The following is a 27207-nucleotide window of genomic DNA, read 5'->3' as shown; positions in this document are numbered from 1 at the left end:
TTCAATGGAATGCATTTCATCTTTAGGCCAATTTGGAACATCAGCAACACTGCCCCCTTAATTACTCATGCAAAAAGAACATGTGCATGATAGACATGTAGTGCAAAAACAAGGGGAATGAATTGGAATTATAATTATCTATCAAAATCATGAATTTAGTATGTAAATGAATGGGTGGTAGAATTCTTTGTGACCTCCAAGATGGACAAACTGCAGAAGAGTATAAACTTAAAACTTAATATAACTGTTAGCTAAGTTTTAGTTAAGAATGACATCCCAGGAAGAGACAGTGATGTGTGGTTCCTGCAGGATGTGGGAGTCTCAAGTAGCAGACTTATCTGCAGGTAGTGCCTTCAACTGAAATTTCTTCAGCTCAAGATCTCAGAACTTGAGGGAAAGTTAGAGACAATCCAACACATCAGGAAGGGAGGTTTCTAGTGTAAGAGTTTCAGAGGGTAGTAGAAGGATAGGAAACTGGCAGTGGTGGAGGAAGTAGTGGTGATTATCCACACAGCTCAGGGAAAGCGAGGAGGAACAGACTAGAACAGGTCCTCTCCAGGTTTGAAGCACTGGTTTCCTGTGGGGAAGATTAGGACTCTGGCCAGGACCAGCACAACAGCACCAAAAACAAAATGGCTCGAGGGGGAAAATTAGCAATTCAGTTAGGAATGCAGTAGCGATACGAGACTCAATAGAGAGGTAGGCACTATCTTCTGCAGTCCAGACCAGGGCTTTCGGATTCTTTATTGCCTTCTGGGTGCTACAGTGAGGGACATTTCAGAAAGAGGAGGGAGAACAACCAGACATTGTGGATCATGTAGGTGCCAATGATATAGAAAATGCCTAAAGTCCTACAAAAGGAGCTTAGGAAGCAGGCTTAGAAGCAGGATGATTCTTCTAGAAGCACCCATTACCGAGGGTGGTAATCTCCAGAATAGGGAAGATTAGCAAACTCAACATATGGCTAAAGGGGTGTTGTCAGGAAAAGAGGTTCCATTTAATGGGGCATTGGCACCGGTTCTCGGAAAGGTAGGAGCTATTCTGCAAGGATGGGCTACATTTGAACAGGCAGGGAGCTAATGTACTAGAAAATCAGATAAAAAGGGAAGTGAAGAGTAATTTAAACTAGGAAGGGGGTAGGGCCCATATTAGCAAAGAGCAAGTAGAGACGGTAGAAATATACAAATTAAAAAGAATTTAGCAAAAAGGATAGCATGCAGAAGGAATAAATGGAGTAAAGCAGGAAAATCAAATTGGCCAGTTACGCGCAAGGAAAAAACAGATGGCAAAAGGTCATCGACCTGACTTGATTAACTTGGTTTCTCCCTCCACTGATGCTGCCTGACCTGCTGAGCATTTCCAGCATTTTCTGTTTTTATTTCAGATTTCCAGCATTCGCAGTATTTTGCTTTTATAAAAATGGATGCTTGGACAAAAAAAGGGGAAAGGAGTAGCTATAAATATGAGCAAAAAAGATAAAGTGCATGTACTGCTAAATACTAGATGAAGAGAAAATAATCATCAGCAGCCAACACTGATTTCAAAAAGGAAGATCATACTCAACAAGCCTGAGAGTTCTTTGAGGTGACAGATATAGTGAATGGGTGAAACATAGTAGATGTGGTATACAAAGACTTTCAGAAAGGCTTTGACAAAGTATCACAGAGAACACTATTGGAGAAGATTAACAGGTATGGAATTAGTGAAAGGTAGAAAATTGGATTAAACACTGGTTGGAAGGGAGGAAACAGAGTGGGAGATAAGGGCAGATTCTTAGAGTGGCTGGAAGTGGGTACCGTTGTCAGGCAAGGTTCTGTTTTGGGACCGCTTCTGTTCACTGTGTACATCAATGATTTGGATATAGGACAAGAGAGAGTGCTGTCCAAATTTGCAGATGATGCTAAAATAGATGACACTGTACATAACTTTGAGCACTAAAGAAAACTGCAAAAGGATATTGGCAAGATGGTTATAAGAATTAACCCAATAACGGATATAATTTAGTATAATTGTAATCAACAGTAGGAGTAGAATGAAATGTACTATGATTCCACGTATCTATAAATGTAAGCTGTACTGTGTATTAATATAGTATGAACTATGTAACGTGTATTCAATAAGAAAGTGCAGGTGGGCTGAGAAGGGTGCATGATGGTTATTATAGTCAAGTTTGCAATTGAAACTCACAGAATGCTGACAGTATTGAAGTGACAATTAACAGACCTTGGGAAAAATCACAGGCTTGAGGGAGGATGGGAGGTGAAATAAATCAAGGAGTAACTCAGGCTAAGGTCCCTCTATCTCGAGCCCCCGCAAGCTAATGAATAGAAGTCTATTTATACAAACTGTGTCCTGTGAAGGCTGGCAACGTAACTCTAAGATAAGGTACCGTTAAGTCTGTAACAACAAGGCACAGATGGTACCAGGAGTGGCTTGGAATGTAACTTCTAAAGGGTGAGCGACATGAGGAAGGCGCACAAGATTCTGGCGAGGAAGAGGAGAACTCTTCAGTCAACAGAACACAGAGAGAGAGAGAGAGAGAGAGCGCGCCGAGGTCACTTGGAGGGATACTTCCAAGGTTTCAAGGAACAGACTATGACTATTTCTCTTTGTTAAGTATCACTTTCTTTGTACTAAATTGTGATGTGCTTAATAAAACTGTTTTACCTTTACCCATAATACCAGCACCGTGGTGGTCTTGTTGTTGTCACGAACCAGTCCTTGGATTGGATTAAATTATAATCCTGAAAGTAGGGGCTTTAAATCCTACAACTGGCGACCACGAAGGGACTATTTTTGACAACAGCCAAAACCTGTTATTACTGGATATAAGGTAACGGACGCGAGAGTTATCACTTGATCACCGGTAGATCCCTGTGGAGGGTTAGTAATAACTAACCGATAGTGGCTCTCTAAAGTACACCAAGATGCCAAACAGGGATCTTTGGACAGAGTATAGTACCTGGATAGAGAAGAAGTGTAGCAGGACCGATGTAGAGGTCTTATTGTTAGAATGCCTAGGGAAAGGCCCAGAAGTTACGTTGAAGGACGCCGTGGTGTTCACTGAACAGCGAGTTACTGATAAAAAATGGAGGCGGGATTAGGCGATCCGCTTGATCACTTATGCAGCCTCATATTGTGCGGAACGAGATCGAGATATCATCCTACAACAGCAGAAAGAACTTGCCGAGAAGGATAGTCAGATTGACAGTTTAAAATACCAAGTTGCATCGGCAGCTGCAATCATGCAACATCAAAGTGTTAATGCTGTACATGCTGGATCAGCATTACATCATTTAGAGGAAACACGATGCCAGCTAGAAACTGTAAGGAAACATAATACTCGCCTCACTAAAAACTTAGAGGATGCAAGAGGTGCTTTGTGAGAAGCCCTTCAGTGCCCCTACAGAGAGGGGCAGACCACCGAGCATGCCGGGACAGAATCCAACAGGTAGAAAGCAGACTAGGAGTAGAATAAGCTGTGGTAGCGGCCGTAATAGCTGGAGACCCCGGGCAGATACCAATGGGATAGTAGGCACAGTCAGTCCCTGTATCCCCCGCTCCCATTAATGGAACCTCCCCCACCGTATGTAAAACCAGTGTCGGTCACTCAGATCGAGGGGAAAATGGGAAGTGAGGCTGCGAAGGCGGAGTGAACGGCCCACCTCCTGATATGCAGGGGAATCCAGTTAATATAGTGACTCGGTCCCAGGTATATCCAGATCCTGTTCCTGCTCCCCCCGCTGGGAATCAGGGACAGGCGGGTCCACCCGAAGCAGATAATAACGGACCACCTCCCACCGGGGCACCATTACTACCACCAGGGGTACCTCTCTGGGCAGGTACAATCGAACGATCCCAGCCCTTGGACTTTGCAGTGTTAAAAGCCTGTGTTCAACAGTTGGGGCCAGTGACCATGCAGACTTGCCCAATCGAATTAAAACAGAGGGTGATTGGTTTCCGGACCTACCACCCTACGTTGGAAAATGCCGATATGAAACAGATCCTGATAACCGCTCTTTCCAGCGAGGTGCGGGCATCCTTACCGTTTGCCGTCTTCAGGGAAGACCACCCCCTAGAAGATACTATAAGCAGTATACAAGCTGCTTTAGGGGTGAACTCTATGGATTTGCCAGTTAAAATGTCCCAGACTAAACAGCATCCCAGCAAGGTGCCCTGTGCTTTTCGGACCGACTATATGCCATATATACCATGGTACAGGGAACCCCAAATGCGAATGACCAAGATGGGAAAAATGAGGTTGTGTTTAAAAAAAATATTCCTGAGTAACATTCGTCCATTGCTTCGATCAGCTCTGGAACTTACTATTACCCACGGGTCACCGTGGGACATCATACTCCAACAAACCACGTCGGCTTGGGAGTTTGCGAAAACCCAGATGCAAGTACTACCCACCAGTATGCTTTCCCCGGACAGGCCTGTTAACACAGTAGAAGGTCCATGTTATACCCCTTCTGCGCCACCGCTCAGACCTATCGGTGTATGCTATAATTGTGGAGTCACCAGACACTTCGCGAGAGACTGTCCAGGTGATAAGCGTTTCAGTGCTGGGAGAGATAAAACAGGACCCCAAAATCAAATCAAATGACCAAGGGAAGCCCAGGAGCCACCTAATTCTAAGGCATGGTCAGACACTGTAGCTGATAGGATAGAAAAACTGACCAGTATTGTGCAGACAGGATGTTGAATAAGGCTACCCCTCGACATAGCCCCATGGTTAGCCAAGCCCCTCCCTGTTAACCTCGGTTCCCAGTAAGGCTAGTTTTCTCAACCCTTGACATCGCGAATGGTTTTTGGAGTATTCCAGTGGCTAAGGAGGACCAATATAAATTCGCTTTCACTTTTGAGGGACATAGCTATGTGTTCACTTGCCTGCCACAGGCCTTCCATAATTCGCCGTCTATATTTCATCAATATATGGCTCGGATAGTGCAGGGGTTCTCAAAACCAGCGGCTCTTTTACAATACGTGGACGACCTCCTCCTGGCCACGGAGGACATCCCAGATCATTTAACGCTGTTGAATGAACTGTTAACTTTGTTACAGAAGGCTGGGTTAAAAATAAACCCGAGGAAGGCGCAGTTCGTGCCGGAGGAAGTTGCCTTCCTCGGCATCAAGATGTCAGCGATGGGACTCCGACCAGATGAACAGAAGGTTGTCATCATCCAGCAATTACCGTTACCTTAGTCTATAACAGCATTACGATCCTTCTTGGGACTGGTAGGGTATCAACTAAATTTATCCCAAATTTTGCAGCAATGGCGAAACCACTGTATGAACTATTGAAGGGAGACGGCCCGGAGGACCTTCGACAGGTATGGGATCACACACACACACACACACACACACACACACACACGGAGCCTTAAAGCAGGCAACCATGCAGGCCGCCGCCCTTATCTCCCCAGCCGTTTCATTTGGAAGTGGTGTCCACTGCCGCTAGCGTGACAGCTGTTCTGAGTCAGCTACAATTAGTGGATGGTAAACTACACCCCATAGCATACGCATCCTGAGAGGCTGGAAGTTCAGTGTACGGCGTGTTAGCGCCACCTTCTGGGCAGTTAATCATTTTACGTATATCACGGGACTTCAGAAATTGATACTACACTCGCCACACACACCCCTCAATTTACTATTGAAACCAAGCGGCACTTGTGTATCCTCGCAGCGGATTAGAAAATGGACGTTAGAATTACTCCAATGGGATCTGGAAATAACCCCTAAACAAACAACCCTCCTACTATTTATGCTAGCATACGAGGGAAGCCTGCACCAGTGCCCATTACCAGCATTGGATCCAGCAGCAAGTCTAATTGAGTCAAAACATGTCCCCGATGCTCGCAGCGTATATGTGGATGGATCATCCCATCACATAAATGGAAAAACTTACATAGGGTGTGCTATGGTAGACATGACTGCCCCCTAGTGGTCAATGGGGTTTAAGGTCCCTCTCCACTCCTCCCAACAGGCCGAGCTGATCGCAGTAATTCTGGACCTTCATTATACAGTGGATGAAGCAACTAACATTTGGTCAGACAGTAGTTATGTGTGCAATGCCACTATGGCTCTGCCCCTCTATATTAAGAATGAATACTGCTCTTCAGATGGTAAGCCCCTATTACATTCAGACATCCTCCATAAGCTTTGGCAGGTGCTCCAGGAGCAGGACGCCCCATGTCATATCGGGAAGATAGCCGCCCATCAGAGAGATTCCTCCCCTCACACCCAGGGTAATAAAGTTGCTGATCAGCTGGCTAAAGAGTCAGCAATTGATGGCCTCACTATCCCCGATTGGGTGCTGGATAAAACCAACGCGCTCGGGGTAGGGGTGGTCACTAAATCAACCGTGATTGATCTTTCAGAGTTACATTTGGCCCATGACCCATATGCCACGGTAATTGCAAGGCATCAACAGGGACAGCCACTACCTAGGCAGACCGCCTGGGCTGAGTTGACGGTGCTTCAACAGCTACCATCAGCCCCTCCCCTCCTGATGTATCAGAAACCAGATGGTGTTCAGATTGCTTGCCTTCCCCTGGACCTTAAGGAGGACATGTTAGCTCTTTTCCACTCCCATCCCACGGCCGGCCACTATTCAGCTGAAACCACTTTGGCAAAACTGAGTAATGTACGTTGGTGGCCAGGGATGGCAGAATACGTTGAGCGATTCGTTAATCGATGTCTACCTGGTTTGCAACTCAACCCCCCCGGGCCTGCTGTAACCGTGCCTATCTGCGTTTACAGCCTTCCCGAAGGGCCGTGGACACACATACAGATTGATTTCATCGATCCCTTTACCAAATCTCAGGGCAATTACGAGTATGCCCTCGTGGAGGTTGATCCATTCACTAAGTGGATAGAAGCCTTTCCCACCAGGAACAATAAGGCACGTACAGCGGCACAGATCTCATTGAGCAAAGTGTTCTGTAGATAGGGAATACCAGGTCAGGTGGATAGTGACCAGGGCCCACACTTTACAGGGGAAATCTTTACTGCTCTGCAGGAGATGCTAAAGATTAGACATAAATTACACATTGCCCACCATCCACAGTCGTCTGGAATTGTGGAAAGAGGCAATAGGATACTAAAAACACTGTTACGCAAAATGTGTACAGAACGCCCCGCTCAATGGGCTAGCATGATGCCCCTGTGCTTGATGGCCATACGTTCTACCCCTGACAAGACAACAGGGATCAGTCCATACAAGGCAACGACAGGGACACAAATGCGCATACCAGGTCATGTAACCTTGGGTAGCAATACCCCTCTGAAACTATAACCGTGTAGTCAGAAGTGGATACAGACTCTGATTGCCATTAACTGGTTTACCTTGTTGGTATGGTCAATCAATATAGGCAAATCACGACAATAGGTTAAAAAAAATACTTTGACAAAAGGGTCAGACCATCTGAGTACGAGATTGGAAATAAAGTTATGGTACAGAAATTCTCCCTGGAACAGCATTCTTTTGATCTTAAATGGACAGGGCTTCACCGTATTATGGTGAAGCTGAACCCAGCCATCTATCTTTTGAATGTTCCGTATGGGGTAAAGGGGGAACCAAAGCTGAAGTGGTTTCACATTAACCAGATGAAAACTGTTAAGGATTAAAAGATATTATGCTTGGTCAGCTTACAGGTGGAAAATGTGGACTCTTACACTGATACTGATACTCCAAGGTGTACATCAAGTAGAGAATCAAGAATCAGATTGTGCAGCCGTTTTAGGCAATAAATGTACCCAACTTCTGTATTTTGAAACAGAACCACGGGTCATTGGTGGGCATCGACATACTAATACATAAGGAGACAAGTATTTGGAATTTTACATTGGGAATTGAAGACAATAGGGATGAAGATGCGGTGACAGATTTCCAGGTGGGATGTGGTATTACATTTGAACAGGTGAAAGAGTGGGAAGTACAGGAGGGGTATGGGCTATGCATGAGGTGCCCATTACGAGAATGACAAGGTTCCAGCCTATGGAACTTCCTGAAAAAGAATGGCAAAGTATGGGAACAGGTGCAAGAAGCTTTAAAGGGCCCTATAATCGTAGATAGTGAGGAATCCATTCAAATATGTTGGCCCAGATGGTGGAAAAAGCACAGGGGACAATATTCACGTGTAGGGACCCACATCGGACCCAGCCTGAGGGAAGACAGACCAGTGGCACGTATCTTTAAAGCTTGGGGCAAATGAGTACCCTAAACCAGATGGAAGTGGGGTCCAGCAGATAGAATTTGAAGATGCAATCCAGGGATGTTTTCACGACAATGGTCAGTTTCAGAGCGTCAAGTTTGTCCTCTATAAGAAAGACGACTCAGATCAGGGACAGGGCTCAGCAGCAGAGCATTGCTCCCACTTACAACCGAGACCTAGAAACGGCCTTGTGGTAATCCCCACGCCGAAAGTTGTGTATCATCAAATCATACCAGAGATAATCCTTGTTATATTAAACTTGACAGACTTAGTCCTGCCTAGTTGGTGCCCTCACAAAATGGCTCAGCTGGCACAGAGAATGATTCAACAAGTCTTTAGCGAATATTGGGAAAAGGCCACCCTCTCCGTTAGCAGTGAAAAGGTCAGCTTTCCAGTGAAATGCATCTTGGACAATGAATGTCAACCCGGAGTTGAGTCAAGAGCCAGAGCCGGTACAAAAGGGGTTTGGTGAATACTGCCACCTCAGTAATTAATTCGATGGACTCAGCAACTTTACAAATCCAGCTGAGAGATGTGAGGGAAAGACTAAAAAAACATGTTGAGCAGGGAAAATACCACAGAAAGGAGTTGAGGGAGGACCAGGTAATGTTGGTACACCCGAGGGATATCGTACATGCCATAGAATCACATGCCCATAGAATCAACGACCTTACATGGGAAGACCGGAACGCCTCAGATAAAGCTGCTGTTAACTACGTCTGTGTCATGTACAGGAGTTGGTTGATAGAACAAACACGGAAAAACCTAGAAAGTATTGATACAGGGCACCTCCCAACATGGGTAACTAACCGACATTTGCCAGGGCTGTCCCGTTATCAGGACAATACAGAACTATACAAAATTAGGAGTTTGATTAAAGTCTATCCGGTTAAACACGAGTGCCACAAGGTAAGGAATCAAAAATTGTTAGTATTAATAGTGCAAATTCCCAATCTCATGAATCAAACTCGAACCAGACCCAATCCCCTGTTCAGAATAGGCAATATAGGCATAGTAAGGAAAAACACCATTAGCCGATTCCTAACAGCACCGCAATGGTTGGTCCAGTTAAAAGAACTAACGTGGGTGGAGCCAAACCTAGAGGGATGCAGTATGGGTGAGGACGCCCTGGTATGCCCCTATGATCTGTACGATCACTCTAAAGAAACATGTGGTTTTGATTGGAATCAGAAAGGCTTAAACTGCATCATGGAAGTGACAGGGTCATCAGATATAAGAACCCGCACTGCTTACGTATGGGGAGGAAAGTACTGTTTTACTACACTCGAGCATCGTTATTACCACGGGCCACAGAGATGCCCAATCAGCCCAGGAACTTACTGTCTAACACCTACAGAGACACTCAGAGTAGGGGGAAAAACACTCCTGGTAATGGCCATACACAAACAGCAAGTACTGCAAGGGAAGGACAGTTTAGATAGAAGGTTGGAAGATTATGTTGAGAAATTTGGATAGGATATCCCCGAGTTACCTGAGACCTTGACGGCTTTATTACAGCGCATTATCAGCTCCCAACGTTATTATTACACATTGGAACAGGGAAATGAGGAAGTGGCTGAGGAGATCCCAGAGGTAGGGGACACTACACATTGATGGGACATAGGGTCAAACATAGTAATTCCTCCCTGGATCAGAACACTTTCACACCTGTTGGTAGTGGCCCAGCTATTAGTCCTGATTTGGCTAGTTTCCTATACATGTTATTTGAAACACTTAGTGCACCAGATGAGAGATCAGTTATGGGGATAGGAACCCAAGACCTAATAGTAAGGAGCAAAAATGGGAATCTAAAATATATTCACGACGTATGAGGGATCGGCATAAACGCCTCACCCTCAAGGTAGGGAATTGTAAGAATTAACCCAATAACGGATATAATTTAGTAAAATTATAATTAACAGTAGAAGTAGAATGAAATGTACTATGAATCCACGTATCTACAAATGTAAACTGTACTGTGTATTAATATAGTATGAACCATGTAACATGTATTCAATAAGAAAGTGCAGGTGGGCTGAGAAGGGTGCATGATGGTTATTATAGTCAAGTTTGCAATTAAAACTAACAGAATGCTGACAGTATTGAAGTGACAATTAACAGACCTTGGGAAAAAAAATCACAGGCTTGAGGGAGGATGGGAGGTGAAATAAATCAAGGAGTAACTCAGGCTAAGATCCCTCTATCTCGAGCCCCCGCAAGCTAGTGAATAGAAGTCTGTTTATACAAACTGTGTCCTGTGAAGGCTGGCAACGTAACTCTAAGATAAGGTACCGTTAAGTCTGTAACAACAAGGCACAGATGGTACCAGGAGTGGCTTGGAATGTAACTTCTAAAGGGTGAGAGACATGAGGAAGGCGCACAAGATTCTGGCGAGGAAGAGGAGAACTCTTCAGTCAACAGAACTTAATAAAACTGTTTTACCTTTACCCATAATACCAGCACCGTGGTGGTCTTGTCGTCACGAACCAGTCCTTGGATTGGATTAAATTATAATCCTGAAAGTAGGGGCTTTAAATCCTACATGGTGGAATAGGTAGAAAAGTGGCAAATGGAATTCTATATACTATGATAAAGAAAAGTAATAATGATATACTTTGAATGGGGATGGATGGATGACGTGGCAACAAGTGAATAAGGCCACATAAAAGCCAATGGAATATTGGGTTTTATGACAAGAGGTATAGAATATAAATGATGAATCTATACAAAACCGCAGAAAGATCACAGTTAGAATACTGAGTGCAGTTTTGGCTTCACACCATCAGGAGGAATATTGAGGCAAAAAAGAGAGTATCTAGAGTTATTAGAATGTCACCTGGTATGAGGGGTCACAGTCTCAGGATATGGGGTAGGACGTTTAGGACTGAGATGAGGAGAAATGTCTTCACTCGAGGGTGGTGAACCTGTGGAATTCTCTATCACAAAAGGCTGTGGAGGCCAAGTCACTGAATATATTTAAGAAGGAGCTAGATAAATTTCTACACACAAAGGCATCAAGGGGTATGGAGAGAGAGCGGGAATATGGTATTGAGATAGAGGATCAGGCGTGATCATATTGAATGACAGAGCAGGCTTGAAGGGCTGAATGGCCTACTCTTGCTCCTATTTTCTATGTTTCATCCTGGTACTCATGGCTCTGCCAAATCAGTTTAAATCCTCCCCCACAGCACCAGTTAACTTCCTGGCGAGAATGTTGGTCCCAACTCTGAGGTGCAACCTGTTCATCTTGAACAGATCTCTCCACTCCCAGACTTGGTCCCAATGCTCCAGGAATCTGAAGCCTTCGTCCCTGCACCATTTCTCCAGCCATGCGTTAAACTGTCTTATCCTACTATTCCTATACTCACTAGAGCATGGCATTGAGTAATCCAGAGATTACTACCTTTTTGAGGTCCTGCTTTTTAACTTCCTCCCTATCTCCTTTAACTCTGACTGCAGGACATCAACCCTTTCCCTTTCTATGCCATTGGTTCCATGGACCATGACTTCTGGTTGTTCCCCTTCCTCCCCTCAAAATGTTCTGCACCCTCTCAGTGATGTCCTTTACCCTGGCACCAGGGAGGCAACACACCATGCGGGACTCACATTGGTGGTTGCAGAAACGTCTGTCTGACCCCTGACTATTGAATCCCGTATAACCACTGCATTCCTACACAGAATCTCCTCCGTTCTAATGTAAAGAGCCCCAATTTTTCAAATCTTCCTTCGCATTTGTATTTCCTCATACCAGGTGACATTCTAATAACTCTAGATACTCTCTCTTTTGCCTCAATATTCCTCCTGGTGGTGTGAAGCCAAAACTGCACTCAGTATTCTAACTGTGATCTTTCTGCGGTTTTGTATAGATTCATCATTTATATTCTATACCTCTTGTCATAACCTACCTGCATCAAGTCTGTCTAGCCCAGTCAGAATTTTATATCTTTCAATGAGATCCCTTCTCATTCTTCTAAACTCGAGTGAATACAGGCCGAGTTGACCCAATCTCTCCTCATAAGACAGTCCTGCCATCCCAGGAATCAGTCTGGTGAACCTTCGTTGCACTCTCTCTATGGCAAGTATATCCTTTCTTAGGTAAGAGACCAAAATTGTACACAATACTCCAGGTGTGGTCTCACCAAGGCCCTGTATATCTGCAGCAAGACATCCTTGCTCCTGTACTCAAATCCTCTTGCAACAAAGGCCAACATACCATTTGCCTTCCTAACTGCTTGCTGCACCTGCATGTTTGCTTTCAGTGACTGGTGTACAATGACACCCAGGTCCCTTTGTACATCAACATTTCCCAATCGATCACCATTTAAATAATACTCTGCCTTTCAGTTTTTCCTTCTGAAGTGGATAACTTCACATTTATCCACATTATACCGCATCTGCCATGTATTTGCCACTCAACTTGTCTAAATCGCCATGAAGCCTCTTTGCATACTCCTCACAACTCACGATACCACATAGTTTTGTGTCATCAGCAAACTTGGAAATATTACATTTGGTTCCCTCATCCAAATCATTGATACATATTATGAATAGCTGGGGCCCAAGCACTGATCCCCGTGGTACCACACTAGTCACCGCCTGCCACCCCGAAAAAGACCCATTTATTCTTACTCTGTTAACCAATTTTCAATCCATGCCAGTATATTACCCCCAATCCTATTTGCTTTAATTTTGCACACTAACCTCTCGTGGGAATTTATCAAAGGCTTCTGAAAATTCAAATAAACCACGTTCACTGGTTCTCCCTTATCTATTCTACCAGTTACATCCTCAAAAAACTCCAGTAAGTTTGTCAAACACGATTTCCCTTTCATAAATCCGTGTTGACTTTATCGAACCCCATTGATATTTTCTAAGTGTCCTGTTATCACATCCTTTATAATAGACTAGCATATTCCCTACTACAGATGTTAGGCTAACTGGTCTGTAGTTCCCTGTTTTCTCTCTCCCTCCTTTTTTAAATAGTGGGGTTACATTTGCAAACATTAGAGAGAAGAAACAAGGTGCACAGAGGAATGGGAGAGACAAATAGCACTACAGTAAAGAAAAGTTCAGAAATAGGAGGGAACCATACAGGGCAAACGCCAGGCAGTCTAAGATGGTTTTGAAGTGCATGTGCATAAAGGCACGCAGCATAGTAAATAAGGTTGTTGAGCTGCAGGCACATGGGACTATGAAATAGTGGCAATAACAGAAACCTGACTCAAAGTTGAGGATTGGGAACTTAATATTCCTGGCTACAAAGGTATTCAGGAAAAATAGGGAAGAACAAGGACGGGGTGGGGGGGGGGGGGGGGGGGGGAGGTGGCAATATTGATCAAAGAAACTATTATAGGGCTGGAAAGGGAAGATGTAGTTGAGGGGTCAAAGACAGAATTTATTTGCTTAGAATTATGGAACAATAGAGGAGCTGTTACGCGACTGGGTGTACATAAGAAATAGGAGCCCCTCGAGCCTGCTTCGCAACAAGATCGTGGCTTATCTTCTACCTCAACACCATTTTCCTGCACCATCCCCATATCCGTTGATGACTTTAATATCTAGAAAACTATCAATCTCTGTTTTAAATGTACTCAATGACTGAGCCTCCACAGCCCTCTGGGGTAGAGCAGTCCAAAGATTCACCACCCTCTGAGTGAAGAAATTTCTCCTCATCTCTAGTCCTAAATGGCCAACCCTTTATTCTGAGACTGAGTCCTGGTTCTAGTTTCACCAGCCAAGGGAATAATCCTCCCTGCATCTACCTTGTCGAGCCCTGTAAGAATTTTGTATGTTTCAATTAGATCACCTCTCATTCTTCTAAACTCTAGAGAATACAGGCCTAGTCTACTCAATCTTTCCTCATAAGACAGTCCTGCCATCCCAGGAATCAGTCTGGTGAACCTTTGTTGCACTCCCTCTATGGCAAGTATATCCTTTCTTAGGTAAGAGACCAAAATTGTACACAATACTCCAAGTGTGGTCTACAAAGGCCCTATATAATTGCAGTAAGACATCTTTACTCCTGTACTCAAATCCTCTTGTAATAAAGGCCAACATACCATTTGCCTTCCTAATTGCTTGCTGCACCTGCATGTTAAGCTTTCAGTGACTCATGTACAAGAATACCCAGGTCCCTTTGAACATCAACATTTTCCAATCTCTTACCATTTAAAAAATACTCTGCATTTCTGTTTTTCCTACTAAAGTGGATAGCTTCACATTTTCCACATTATATTCCATCTGCCATGTTCTTGCCCACTCACTTAGCCTGTCTATATCCCCTTGAAGCCTCTTTGCATCCTCCTCACAACCAGTTTTGTGTCATCAACAAACTTGGAAATATTACATATGGTTCCCTCATCCAAATCACTGATATATATTGTGAATAGCTGGGGCCCAAGCACCGATCCCTGTGGTACCCCACTAGCCAGCCTGCCAACCAGAAAAAGACCAGTTTATTCTTACTCTTGATTTTCTCTCTGTTAACCAATTCTCAATCCATGCCAGTATATTATCCCCAACTCCATGTGCTCTAACTTTGTTTACCAACCTCCTGTGTGGGCCTTCCGAAAATCCAAATAAACCAGATCCACTGGTTCTCCCTTATCTATTCAACTAGTTACATAGAATCCTCAAAGAACTCCAATAGGTTTGTCAAAAATGATTTCCCTTTCATAAATCTATGTTGACTCTGCCAAATCCTATTTTTATTTTCTAAGTGTCCTGTTATCACATCCTTTATAATAGATTCTAGCATTTTCCCTACTACTGATGTCAGACTAATAGGTCTGTAGTTCCCCATTTTCTCTCTCCCTCCTTTCTTAAATAGTGGGGTTACATTTGCTACCCTCCAATCTGCAGGAACTGTTCCAGAATCTATAGAATTTTGGAAGATGACAACCAATGCATCCACTATCTCTATAGCCACCTCTTTCAAAACCCTGGGATGTAGATTATCAGGTCATTGGGATTTATCAACTTTCAGTCCCATTAATTTCTCTAATACTATTTTTTTTTTACTAATACTAATTTCTTACAGTTCCCCATTCTCGCCAGACCCTTGTTTCTCTAGTATTTCTGGGAGGTTTTTTGAGCCTTCTTCCATGAAGACGGACATAAAGTTTTTGTTTAATTTAATACTATAGGCCACCAAAGAGTGGGAAGGAAATAGAGGGGCAAATTTGTTGGCAAATTACAGACAGATGCAAGAACTATAGTGATAATGGGGGACTTCAATTATCCCAATATAGACTGGGATAGTAAGTGTAAAGGGCAAAGAGGGGAAGGAATTCCTGTAATGTTTACAAGAGAATTTTCTGGAACAGTGTGTTTCCAGCCCAACCAGGAAGGATGCAGTGCCGGATCTGGTTTTGGGGAATGAAGTGGGGCAAAGTGGAGCATGTTTCAGTGGGAGCGCATTTGGGGAACAGTGATCATAATATGTCTCCTTTTCACCATGGACGTCCAGTCCCTCTACACCTCTATCCCCACCAGGACGGCCTGTGGCCCTCCGCTTCATCCTTGAACGGAGGCCCAACCAGTCCCCATCCAGCACCACCCTACTTCGCCTGACTGAACTTGTTCTTACATTGAACAACTTCTCCTTTGACTTCACTCACTTCCTCCAAATAAAAGGTGTCGCTATGTGAACCTGTATGGGTCCCAGCTATGCCTGCCTTTTTGTGGGATACATCGAACATTCCTTGTTCCAGTCCTACTCAGATCCCCTCCCTCATCTCTTTTTCCGGTACATCAATGATTGTATCAGTGCCATTTCCTGCTCTCGCCCCGAGCTGAAAAATTTGATCAACTTTGTTTCCAATTTCCACCCTTCCCTCGCCTTCACATGGTCCATCGCCGACTCTTCCCTTCTTCGAGTTCTCTATCTCCATTTGTGGGGATAGGCTGTCAACCAATATCTATTATAATCCCACCGACTCCCACAGTTACCTTGATTACACTTTCTCCTACGCCGCTTCCTGTAAGGACTATTCCCTTCTCCCAGTTTCTCTGTCATCTGTTCTGATGATACCACTTTCTGCACCAGTGCTTCCGATATGTCTTCCTTTTTCCTCAAACGAGGATTCCCCTCCACTGTAGTTGACAGGGCCCTTGACCGTGTCAGTCTTATTTCCAGCACTTCTGCCCTCACCCCTTCCCTTCCCTTCCAGAACCATGATTGGGTCCCCATTGTCCTCAGCTTCCACCCCACCAGCCTCCACATACAACGTATCATCCTCCACCACCTCCAGCGCAATCCCACCATAAAAACACATCTTCCCCTCCCCTTTCAGCATTCCGGAAGGACCGCTCCCTCCGCAACACCCTAGTCCACTCTTCCATCACTCCCAACATCCGCTCTCCTCCCCATGGCACCTTCCCGTGCAAGCGCAGGAGATGCAACACCTGCCCCTTCATCTCCTCCCTTCCTAGTGTCCAGGGCCCCAAACACTCCTTCCAGGTGAAACAGCAGTTTACTTGTACTTTCAATTTAGTATACTGTATTCACTGCTCACAATGCGGTCTTCCTCTACATTGGGCAGACCAAACGCAGACTAGGTGATCGCTTTGCTGAACACCTCCGCTCAGTCTGCAAGCGTGACCCTGACCTGCCGGTCGCTTGGTATTTTAATTCCCCTTCCCACTCTGACCTCTCTACCCTTGGCCTCTTACACTTTTCCAATGAAACTCAACGGAAGCTTGAGGAACAGCACCTCATCTTTCATTTAGGCACTTTACAACCTTCCAGACTCAACACTGATTTCAATAACTCCAGATCAGATCATAACCACTGCTCCCATTTTTTCAGTCAGCTAGTGCTGGTAATGGTTCTGCTGCTGCCATTTACAGCTACTTCTGATCAATCTTTTGTTTCTTAACCTATCCCATTTCCACCTTCCTTGCCTTGCAACATCATCCCTTTTGTCATTTAATCACTCGTGCCCTGTACCCGATCACAGACCTTCCCTTTTGTTCTTTCCTCCCTCCCCTGGCTCTGTACTTGTTCAATAACTTTAACATCTTCCAGTTCTGACGAAGGGTCTTCGACCTGAAACGTTAACTGTTTCTTTCTCCACAGATGCTGCCCGACTTGCTGAGCTCCTCCAGCATTTTCTGTTTTTATTTCAGATTTCCAGCATCCACGGTATTTTTCTTTTGATAATACCATCAGTTTTAGAATAGTTATAGAAAAGGACAAGTAACAATTAAGGGTAAAAATACTTACCTGGAGGAGGGCTAATTTCAGTAAGTTAAAAAGGGATCTGGCCCAAGTGGATTGGAATCAAAAATTGGTAAGCAGAACAGTAATTGAACAGTGGGAGGCCTTCGAAGAGTAGATAATTCAGGTACAGACTAGACACATTATCACGAGGGGAAAAGGAAGGGCATCCAAAGCTGGAGCTCCCTGGATGACTAAAATTATAGAGATTAAAATTAAGCAGAAAAAGCAGGCTTATGATAAATGTCAGGTTAATATTTCAGTAGGGAATCAAGCTGCATACAGAAAGTACAGAGGCAATCTAAAAGAGGAAATAAGAGGGGCAAAAAAGGTTTATGAGAATAGATTAGCAGGTAACATGTAAAAGGAACCCAAAAGTCTTTTATAAATATATAAATAGTAAAAGAGTAGTCAAAGGGTGGGGCTGATTAGGGACCAAAAAGGAGATCATCTTGTGAAGGCATAGGGCATGGCTGAGGTACTAAATCAGTACTTTGCATCCGCCTTCACTAGAGAAGAGGATGCTGCCAATGTAGCAGTAAAAGGAGGAGGTAATAGCAATACTGGATAGAATAAAAATAGATAAAGAGGAGGCACTTAAAAGGTTGGCAGTACTCAAAGTAGAAGAGTTAGCCAGTCCGGATGGGATGCATCTTAGGTTACCGAGGGATAGGTGGAAATTGAGGAGGCTCTGGCCACAATCTTCCAAGCCTCCTTAGATATAGAGGCTGTGCCAGAGGACTAGGAGATTACAAATGTACACCCCTGTACAAAAAAGGGGATCAGGATAAACCCGGCAATTACAGGCCAGTCAGCCCAACGTCGGCGGTGGGGAAACTTTTAGAGACAATAATCCAGGCCAAAATTAATTGGCACTTGGAAAATTACAGGCTAATAAATGAAAGTCAGCACAGATTTGTCAAAGGAAAGTCTCGTTTGACTGATTTGATTGAGTTCTTTGATAAAGTAACAAAGAGGGTTGTTGCGGGTAGTGTGTTTGACGTTGTGTATATGGATTTTCAAAAGGCGTTTGACAAAGTACCACATAATAGACCTGTAAGCAAAATTAAAGCCCATGGGATTAAAGGGACAGTGGCAGCAGGGATACAAAATTAGCTAAGGGGCAAAAAGCAGAGAGCAGTGGTGAACAGTTGTTTTTCAGACTGAGGGAAGTATACAGTGGTGTCCCCCAGAGGTTGGAATTAGGACCACTGCTCTTTTTGATATATATTAATGACATGGACGTGGGCATACAGAGCATAATTTCAAAGTTTACAGATGACATGAAACTCAAATGTAGTAGACAGTGAGGAGGATAGTAATGGACTTCAGGAGGACAGACAGACTGGCAAAATGGGCAGACACATGGCAGATGAAATTTAATGCAAAGAAGTGTAAAATGATTCATTTTGGTAGGAAGAATGAGAAGAGGGAATATAAACTAAAGGGTACAATTTTAAAAGAGTGCAGGAACAGGGAGACCAGGAGGAGCATGTACACAAATCTTTGACGGTGGCAGGACAAGTTGAGACAGTGGTTATAAAAGCATTTGGGATCCTTGGCTTTATTAATAGAGGCACAGAGTACAAAAGTAAGGGAGTTATGCTGAATCTTTATAAAACACTGGTTTGGCCTCATTTGGAGTATTGTGTTCAATTCTGGCCACCACACTTTAGGAAGGATGTCAAGGTCTTAGAGAGGGTGCAGAAGAGATTTACTAGAATGGTACCAGGGATGAGGGACTTCAGTTAAGTGGAGAGACTGGAGAAAGTGGGTTTGTTCTCCTTAGAGCAGAGAAGGTTAAGAGGAGATAAGATAGGAGGTGTTCAAAATCATGAACACTTTTGACAGAGTAAATAAAGAGAAACTGTTTCCAGTGGCAGATGGGTTGGTAACCAGAGGACACAGATTTAAGGTGATTGGCAAAAAAACCAGAGGCAATGAAGACATCTTTTTTTAAAAAACCCAGCGAGTTGTTGTGATCTGGAATGCACTGCCTGAAAGAGTGGTGGAAGCAGATTCAATAGTAACTTTCGAAAGGGAATTGGATAAATACTTGAAGGGAAAAATGTTTACAGGGCTATGGGGAAAGGGCAGGGGAGTGGGACTAATTGGATACCTCTTTCAAAGAACCGGCACAGGCATGATGGGCCGAATGGCCTCCTTCTATGCTGTATCATTCTATGATTAAGATGTTTGAAATGATGACGGGATGGGACAAGGTAGATAGAAACAGACTTTTAGCTAGTGATTCAGGGGTCTACAATGAGGGGACATCAATACAAGGTTAAATAAAAGAAATTTAGGACAGAGAGCAGAAGAAACATTTTTTCTTTAAGAGGGTTGCGAGTCTATGGAATAGACTTTTAGTGTAAGTAATTGAAGCAGAGATCATGTCAACATTTAAGAATAGGTTAGATAGGTGGCTGAAGAAGAGGATAAGGACTACTGCTCCTGTGAAAGATAAATATCTCAGATGTTGGGCTGAGCCATCCGTTTCAGTGTTGTAATTTCTAAGTATTAGTAAGCTCTGACATACCACATTAACAATTAATGAAAAAGTACATATTTCATTGAAATACAAAATACCTCATCTGCTTCAGATTCAGTCTCCATTTTTGGCATCTCTGCCTCATCCTCTTTTCTGTCAAATAATTTTACTAGTTTTTTAATTTCTTCAGGTGTACTACTTTCAGATGTCTTTTGACCACTATTGGTATTTTTTCCAACTTCTATTTGATAAAGAGCTTCAGATTTATGTTGCTCACATGTGGTCCCATTTTCTTCTTTGGTTTGTACAGGCACCCCATTTGGCAGTTTCTCTTTCTCCATCTTGTCAATTGTTCGAACTACTACTTGTGAAACTGCTTGCCTAACCTGTAAATTTCTAAACTTATTATAGGTAGAATTGATGGTAGTTAGTTTTTTTTGATCAGTTTTAATTTGCCTAATTCTAGTCCAACTGTTTCCTCCTTTTTGTAAAGTATATCTTGTGCTTACAGATTTATGATGCTCAATTAATTTACGTTTGACACATTTTTGTCCTAAAAAGTGGAATCTGTTTAGACTGGAATAAATCGGCTTTGTCCGCTTTGTTTTCTCAACATCTTCAGGCGTTATTGGTTCTGGTTCTTTTTGGATATTTTCATCTTCTATCTTTGCAGGCTCTTTTTTCACTGAAAGATCAAGAGTGTCAGAAGCTATCTCTTCTGCAATTTCTTCACACAACTCAAGAATACTTTGACGCTTACACTTAGCATTGTCAGTTTGCAGACATGGGATTTCCATTGCTGTTTTAGGACTAAATATTGCATTTTTATTAGCTTTCCGAATAGTTTCTTGAGATAGTTTTGAAGCTTGTAATTGTTCTTTCACAAAATTATTTAACTTTTTCTTATTTTGTGGAGCATTATTCAGGGTTTTATTTTGTTTTGTTTCAGTAGGTGCTTTTACTCCACTTTTTCCTTTAATAGCTTTGATACTGCAATTTGTTGCTTTTGCCAGTTTCTGAACTTGACCTTCCAATTTTTTCCCATTGCTTTGTAATGTTGCACATGTAGCATTTCTTTTGACTTTTGTTTCAGAATGGTCTTGAGGAACTGGCTTACTGGATTTAGTTTTCTCTTGGGGAGTTTCTGCAGCCTCTGAGATTTTATCAGTAGGAGTATTTTCTGCTTTCTCCAGTTCAGTTTTTCTTTCATGTGCAATACCTGCCTTTGTTTCTGCAGCATTTGAGTCTTTTTCTTTGGGAGTTGTAACTGTCGCTGCTGGAGTTTTTCTCTTAGGTTTACCATCCACTTTTGTTCCTGCAACTTTTGAAGCCTTCTCTTTTGGAGTTTTTTTAACTTTCTCCAGCTTGGTTCTTCCAACCTTACTATCTACTTTCATTATTTTTTTCAAAGGCAAGCTATTCTCAGGACTTTTAGGACATAAATCGCTAACTGTCCTTTTTATCAGTTTCCTTTGAGTGGGAACTGCACCAGATTTGATGTCTGTGGAAAGGAAGGATCCTGTCGAAAACAGAGGGTTCAGATTCAGTCTTTGAGATGATCTGGTTTGTCTTTCGTTCAGTATTTGTTTAGTGACAGATCTCAACTTGGAATTTACTACCCGTTGAACATTCTCTTTTGAACTGCTTTGACCAGATCTGGTTTGAGGTCTTACAGCATCAGCCTCAAGCTTATCCTCACCTGTAAGATGTTGCAGTGATGACTTTGACTTCACTGTCTTTTTTTGTTGAGGATCCTTTGCAGATTTTGTGTTAGACTGTGTCTTTGAAGAAACATTTTTTAACACAGTTTTAATACCTTTATGTGAGGTTAACTGTTTAGTACGACTACTCTTGCATGTCACAGGTTTAACTGTTTTTTTGACATGCTGCTTCTTAGAGGTCCTAGCAGTTACTGACAAAGGCTTTACATCTTTCTTTGTAGGTTGCATCTTGGATATGTTCATGGTAGACTTCGGTTGGATTTTCACGGTTTTCTTACTCTGATTTGATTTGTTTGTTATAGCTCTTAAAGAATTTACCACAGTCTGAAGAGATTTTTTTTTAGATGATGAACTTGTCTTTTGTGGAACTTTTGATGACATTTTTAAAGGAAGTTTTTTAGAGGTCTCTTTGGAAATACGTAGATCTTTTTGGGTCAGTCGTGACCGAGAAGTTCTATTACTCTGTGGTAACTTCTGTGAAACCTTCATTGGGATTTGTTTACCTACAGTTTTAACACTGTTCTGTTTTTTTGTGGCTTTCCTTTCAGGTAGCACTTTGCCAGATCTCCTCTTTGATACTGGAGAAACTACAATTTTCTTTTGATGGGAAGATTTCAGTAATGACCTTTTTTTGAGTAAAGGTTTAATTGATTTCTTCTTCTTCTTCTTCAAAGGAGCCATTCTTTCATTTTTTTTACTGATCATCTTTGCTCCTTTCCCCTTTAGCTTTGCAGTTGTCTTTGCTGATAATCTGTTCGCTTTGACAGTTGTTCTAAGCAATTTTGAAGCTTCTTTTTTAATGGATACCCGACGTGGTTGAGCAGCTGAGTGGTTTGCAAACCTTCTAACTTGAGGGGATGTTGCCTTTTCCTCAAAACATTGCTTTTTGGTTGAAGGTCCACCTCTTGATGAGCCATTTTTTTGCCGGGATGACCTATCAAATAAATAGCGATTTTACTCTATAGCAGTGGTATTTTCAATGATTAATTCATGCCAGTGAAAAATAAAATTGAAGAACACATTTAATTATCATTTGAGAAGTGAAATAGTACTCAATGGTTACTTAAGAATCCAGAGATAATCATCCCCCATAGTATAATCACACTGTTACAGAACATTTATTTTGGAGTTGTGGGGAGGAGTGAAAAAAAGTGGGAGGAAGAGGAAGGAAAGGCAGAAACTTATTTTTATCTCCTCCCTTTCAATTTTCTTCCATCAGAGAAGATGAGTTGGTTACTTGCACCTCTACTTCTCTGAAATTGCAACAGTTTATCATGGAAGCACACTTGTCCACAATAGTGTAATTACGAACAACTTAGCATGTGGAGGATTCGCTGCACAAACATGAGACATCTAGAAGTGGACCACCTTAAAGAACACAAATAACGATCCTTTAATTGTCCTACAAAACAAGTCAGGAGTGAAAGGATTTATTAATTTAAAAAGTTAGAAATCTTCAGTTAGATCACAACAATAAAAATAGCAATACATTTAAAAGAAAACATTAGATGTATACCACACTCAATGATAAAAGACCTTGGTTGTATAATGCACAAATTATACTGCAATTTGGCATTGCTGTTGCACATTTTGGACTATGCCAATGGCAATCAGTCTAATATCACAAAATTCAGAAGTTTGGCCCCAAATCCAAAGACGTGATCTCACACTAGCAATATACAGTATATTATTTTTAAATCTTTATAAATTAATCTCCCCTCCCAAGTTGGCATCCTGCATTATCATTCAAATTTTAATGATTGAAAAGAGCTATTACATCAACTTTTCCACCCCAAATTTCTCCCCTCCTTTCCTGAAGGTTGTAATTCATGGGGCATGATCACACTAGCACTACCAGCCATTTATCTCAACCAAATAGCCATTCTTTGCACACAAGCAGGCTACAAGCATCAGCCAACTATTTTGATGTGTGGGGCATTGCTTGAGCCCCTGTGCTGTTGTTACTTGGTATCCACACATGCATACTTTCCACTACTGAATATTACTCACAAATGGAACCGTGGGCCAATTATTTCCTCCCTAACCCAGGGTTACCAAGGTCAATTGTAGTACACCACTGGCAGAAATCAGCTAACTCAGCACATAAGACAACACTGGCAACACCCTTGTGGTCTGAGTGACTCAGAACCACACTGCCCCTACCGAGCCATGGGAGAGGTGAAATTCCATTAGCCATTTCAAATCATAAGAAAAAGGAGTAAGACTTCAAAATAAAAAATAAGCAGAATGACAAAGTATAAAGTAAAAATATTAAACATTTTTAATTTCCTATCTAGAGTTCCTGTTTTAGTTAGTTAGTGTTTAGTATCCATGGTTTGTTTTGTTCTGTGAAGTACAGTGCAAGGCAATCTTGAAAGGAACATCTCAGCATCTGCCTTACTTCATATCCAAGAACCTGGAAAACAGATTATTTCACTTTCCAAATCCACAATAACTGCCCTGCTGATCGCTTTCTCTCAGCAGTTTGGCATGAAAGAAAGCAGGGTAATCGTGGAAAGGGAGCCCACACTCTCCCACTTCAGAGCTGAATATATTACATCATTGTTGTGCCCTCCTAGTAGGCAGTCACACTTTGGAAAACTCTATTTGAACTGAACGTTATTACAGGTGAATTGCACTCGAGACAATTTCAGATACTGACGGGTTGTTAAAGTGAAAACGGTAATTAATACCACACGACAGATCCCTAAGTGATTTGAGGCTCCTGCATCAAGTTACTGTGAATACACAAGCAACATCCAGCTCTGGATGGAGAACTAGAGACTAGTCTGTCCAGGTGCGCGCACACACAGATACACACATTTTTCTGTAATTAAAGGGGTTAATTTTTCTACAAAATTTCGATACAAGATCACGATTGGGATCCGATTTTAAGTCAGTTGAATTTTTAGTACGAGTCGCCTTCTTAACGTGCAGTCCAAATACCACGAACAGTTTTCCTAAAGTAACGCTCTGCTCAGAAAGTTGTCTATTAAATGTGTGTTGGACATTTTAACAAGACTATTGGATAGAGGTTAGCGATACAAATGGCATCTACTTCTTTCCTCTGTCTCGAATATATTGAGCAATCGAAAGATAAAATCTCTTCTGGGTGACAAATAAGGTTTTTGATCACATCTGTCATTAATTTTAAAAAGGATAAATCAGGAATGCAGTTAACAGAAAAGTGATGTTGTGGGTTAAATAAACAGTGGGGACGGAAGCGGAAATTGAGTACAACATGGTGGTGACCGTTCCCAGCCTCTCATCGGAGAAAAAAAAAATACCCGCCGCCAATTCACGTCAACACCAGTTGCTGCAAGAAGAGGCCCTTTCACCCACCGAGTTAGGAGCGGGCGAATTTCGAGTGCCACAGCAAACTGCCACCCAGGCTCTCGCTTTGTTCCCGGGCCGCCCCCAAAAGATACTCGTGTTGGGCTCTGTCGGTCGGTCACTCACCCTCGCTCCGCGCTCGCCGGGCCCACAGCCGCTTTCCGTTTCTGCGCTGCCATTTCCCGATGATGATGAAAAGCAAAACTGTGCCCACGGTGTCGGTCTATTTTGATGTGTTTCTGTTTAAGTATCAGCCTGTCACAACCTTGCCTGCGGGGGCTGACACGTGACCCCCGACTTTCAGCTCCGGGCCGCACTGATTTTCTACGGGAGACATATCACCGACCACAACCTGCTCACCGGCACCAGTTCCCTGCTGCGCATGCGCATGCGCGAACCCCCCCCCCCCCCGCGGCCCGTCGGTTTTTGCGAACCTGCGCGTGGGCAGCTTTCAAGCACGTGATGGAAGAGGCACGCGGGAGAGATGGACCCTGAGAAGCGACACGTGCCAGGGGGAGCTGGTAACACGGGGCAGGGAAAGGAAGCGTGCGAAAAGCTGAACGGCAAGATGCCCGAATAAGAGGAGTTCAAGAAAAGATTGAAATAAAAACAGAAAATGCTGGAAAGACTCAGCAGATCAAACAGCATCCGTAGAGAAAGAAACAAGAGTCGATACGCCTTTGATTGAAAAAAAATATTGGCCCGGAATTTCCTGCAACGGCCATTTTGGCGACGACCGCTGTAAGTTAGACGGTTGGGCGCCTTGATCTTCCAGTGGCAAATTGACACAGCATATACTGGAAAACTGAGTGAGGATACTGGCAAATCAGAAATGGTGCAGTGAATAAATAATAAAGGTCACAAATCACATACTACCTACAGAATATTTTGCATAATTGGACTATATACCAGCATAACTCAAAAATATCAAGATTAGGGAATTAAAAAAGGAAAAATAACATTCATTTTGATAGCTCTTAATTTTGTTTGAGGTGTTTACAGGACCGACTGTAAAGAAAGAACTTGTATTTATATAGCGCCTCAGGACATCCCAGCGTGCTTTACAGCCAATGAAGTACTTTTTTTTTGGAAGTATGATTACTGTTGTAATGTGGGGAATGTAATGTAACTCCTTTATCTCGCACAAGTATTTTGTAGCCACCGCAATGCAGAGCCAAGCTGCCATTCTATCTGATGTGGAGATGCCGGTGATGGACTGGGGTTGACAAATGTAAGGAATCTTACAACACCAGGTTATAGTCCAACTGTTTTATTTGAAAATCACAAGCTTTCTGAGGCTTTCTCCTTGGTCAGGTGAGTGTGCCACCCATGAGGACGGCCTCAACATCTTGGGTTCATGTCACACTACACGTAACCCCACCAGCGAACAAATGTTTTCTGTTTTTAATATAACGGGTCATTGACTGTCTTCCTTCTCTCTCTTTATTTTTGGGGGTTTGTATATTCGGTGGCCTTTTAGGTGACACCTTTCTGTCTGCTCACTGTGATTGCCTTGGCAACGGGCAGTAATCACCAGGCATTGTTCTGTGATTTTCAAATGCGATGGATTCGAAAATTTCATTTCCACACCATTCACCTGAGGAAGGAGGAAGCCTCCGAAAGTTTGTGGAATTTAAAATAAATTTGTTGGACTATAACTTGGTGTTGTAAAATTGTTTACAAATATTAATGCACACAGAGACATCGCCCCAGCAATGTCATAGCAATGCAGAGCCAAGCAGCCGTTCTCCCTGATTTAGAAGAATATTTCACAGAAAATCCTACAGCAGTCCTCTAACCAAAAAGGGGATTGAGTTGAATGCTTTGCTTAATCCTCTGTTTAAAAAAACGTGACAACAGCAGAAAGCCGCTTCTATTTCCCAATGAGATCAGTCTTGACGACCGATGTGTGTGTGTGCCTTTCTTTATCAGCTTGCCTTTCAGCCACCAGAAAACTATTACGAATCAAGGAAATTCACCATCGTTGCAGTTTTGAATGGAAGCGGAGCTATAATTAACTTTTACCTGTTTTAACGAGGGTCTCAGCAAATGGCCCAGAAAATTTTGGCCTGCCATTATAACTAGCATAACTCACTAATGCCATAATTTCCTGGAACTTGTGTGCTAGAATAATTGCGAACACTGTAGATGCACCATTACTGTGGTGCAAGATTTCAGAAAATTCCAGGCTGCTATGGACAAATTTCCCAATTACACTCACTA

The 27207-nt window shown here is 42.8% G+C and overlaps 1 protein-coding gene across 1 annotated transcript in view; it reads right to left on the bottom strand.

Moving 5' to 3' along the window:
* The window catches only part of LOC137314074 (N-acetyltransferase ESCO1-like), a 54843-nt gene extending 29477 nt beyond the window's left edge, over positions 1 to 25366 (bottom strand). The window contains exons 1-2 of the mRNA XM_067979741.1: positions 25111 to 25366; positions 20029 to 22585 (exon numbers count right to left, since the gene is read on the bottom strand). Coding sequence (XP_067835842.1) covers positions 20029 to 22585; positions 25111 to 25163 — 2610 coding nt within the window. The 5' untranslated portion in view covers positions 25164 to 25366. The remainder of the gene's footprint in view (positions 1 to 20028; positions 22586 to 25110) is intronic.
* Between the last annotated feature and the right edge of the window lie 1841 nt (positions 25367 to 27207).

Source organism: Heptranchias perlo, chromosome 3 (assembly GCF_035084215.1).
Source record: "Heptranchias perlo isolate sHepPer1 chromosome 3, sHepPer1.hap1, whole genome shotgun sequence".
NCBI classification, from domain to species: domain Eukaryota; kingdom Metazoa; phylum Chordata; class Chondrichthyes; order Hexanchiformes; family Hexanchidae; genus Heptranchias; species Heptranchias perlo.
Note: the sequence above shows the minus strand (reverse complement) of the source record. Positions and strands in the feature narration are given on the sequence as shown.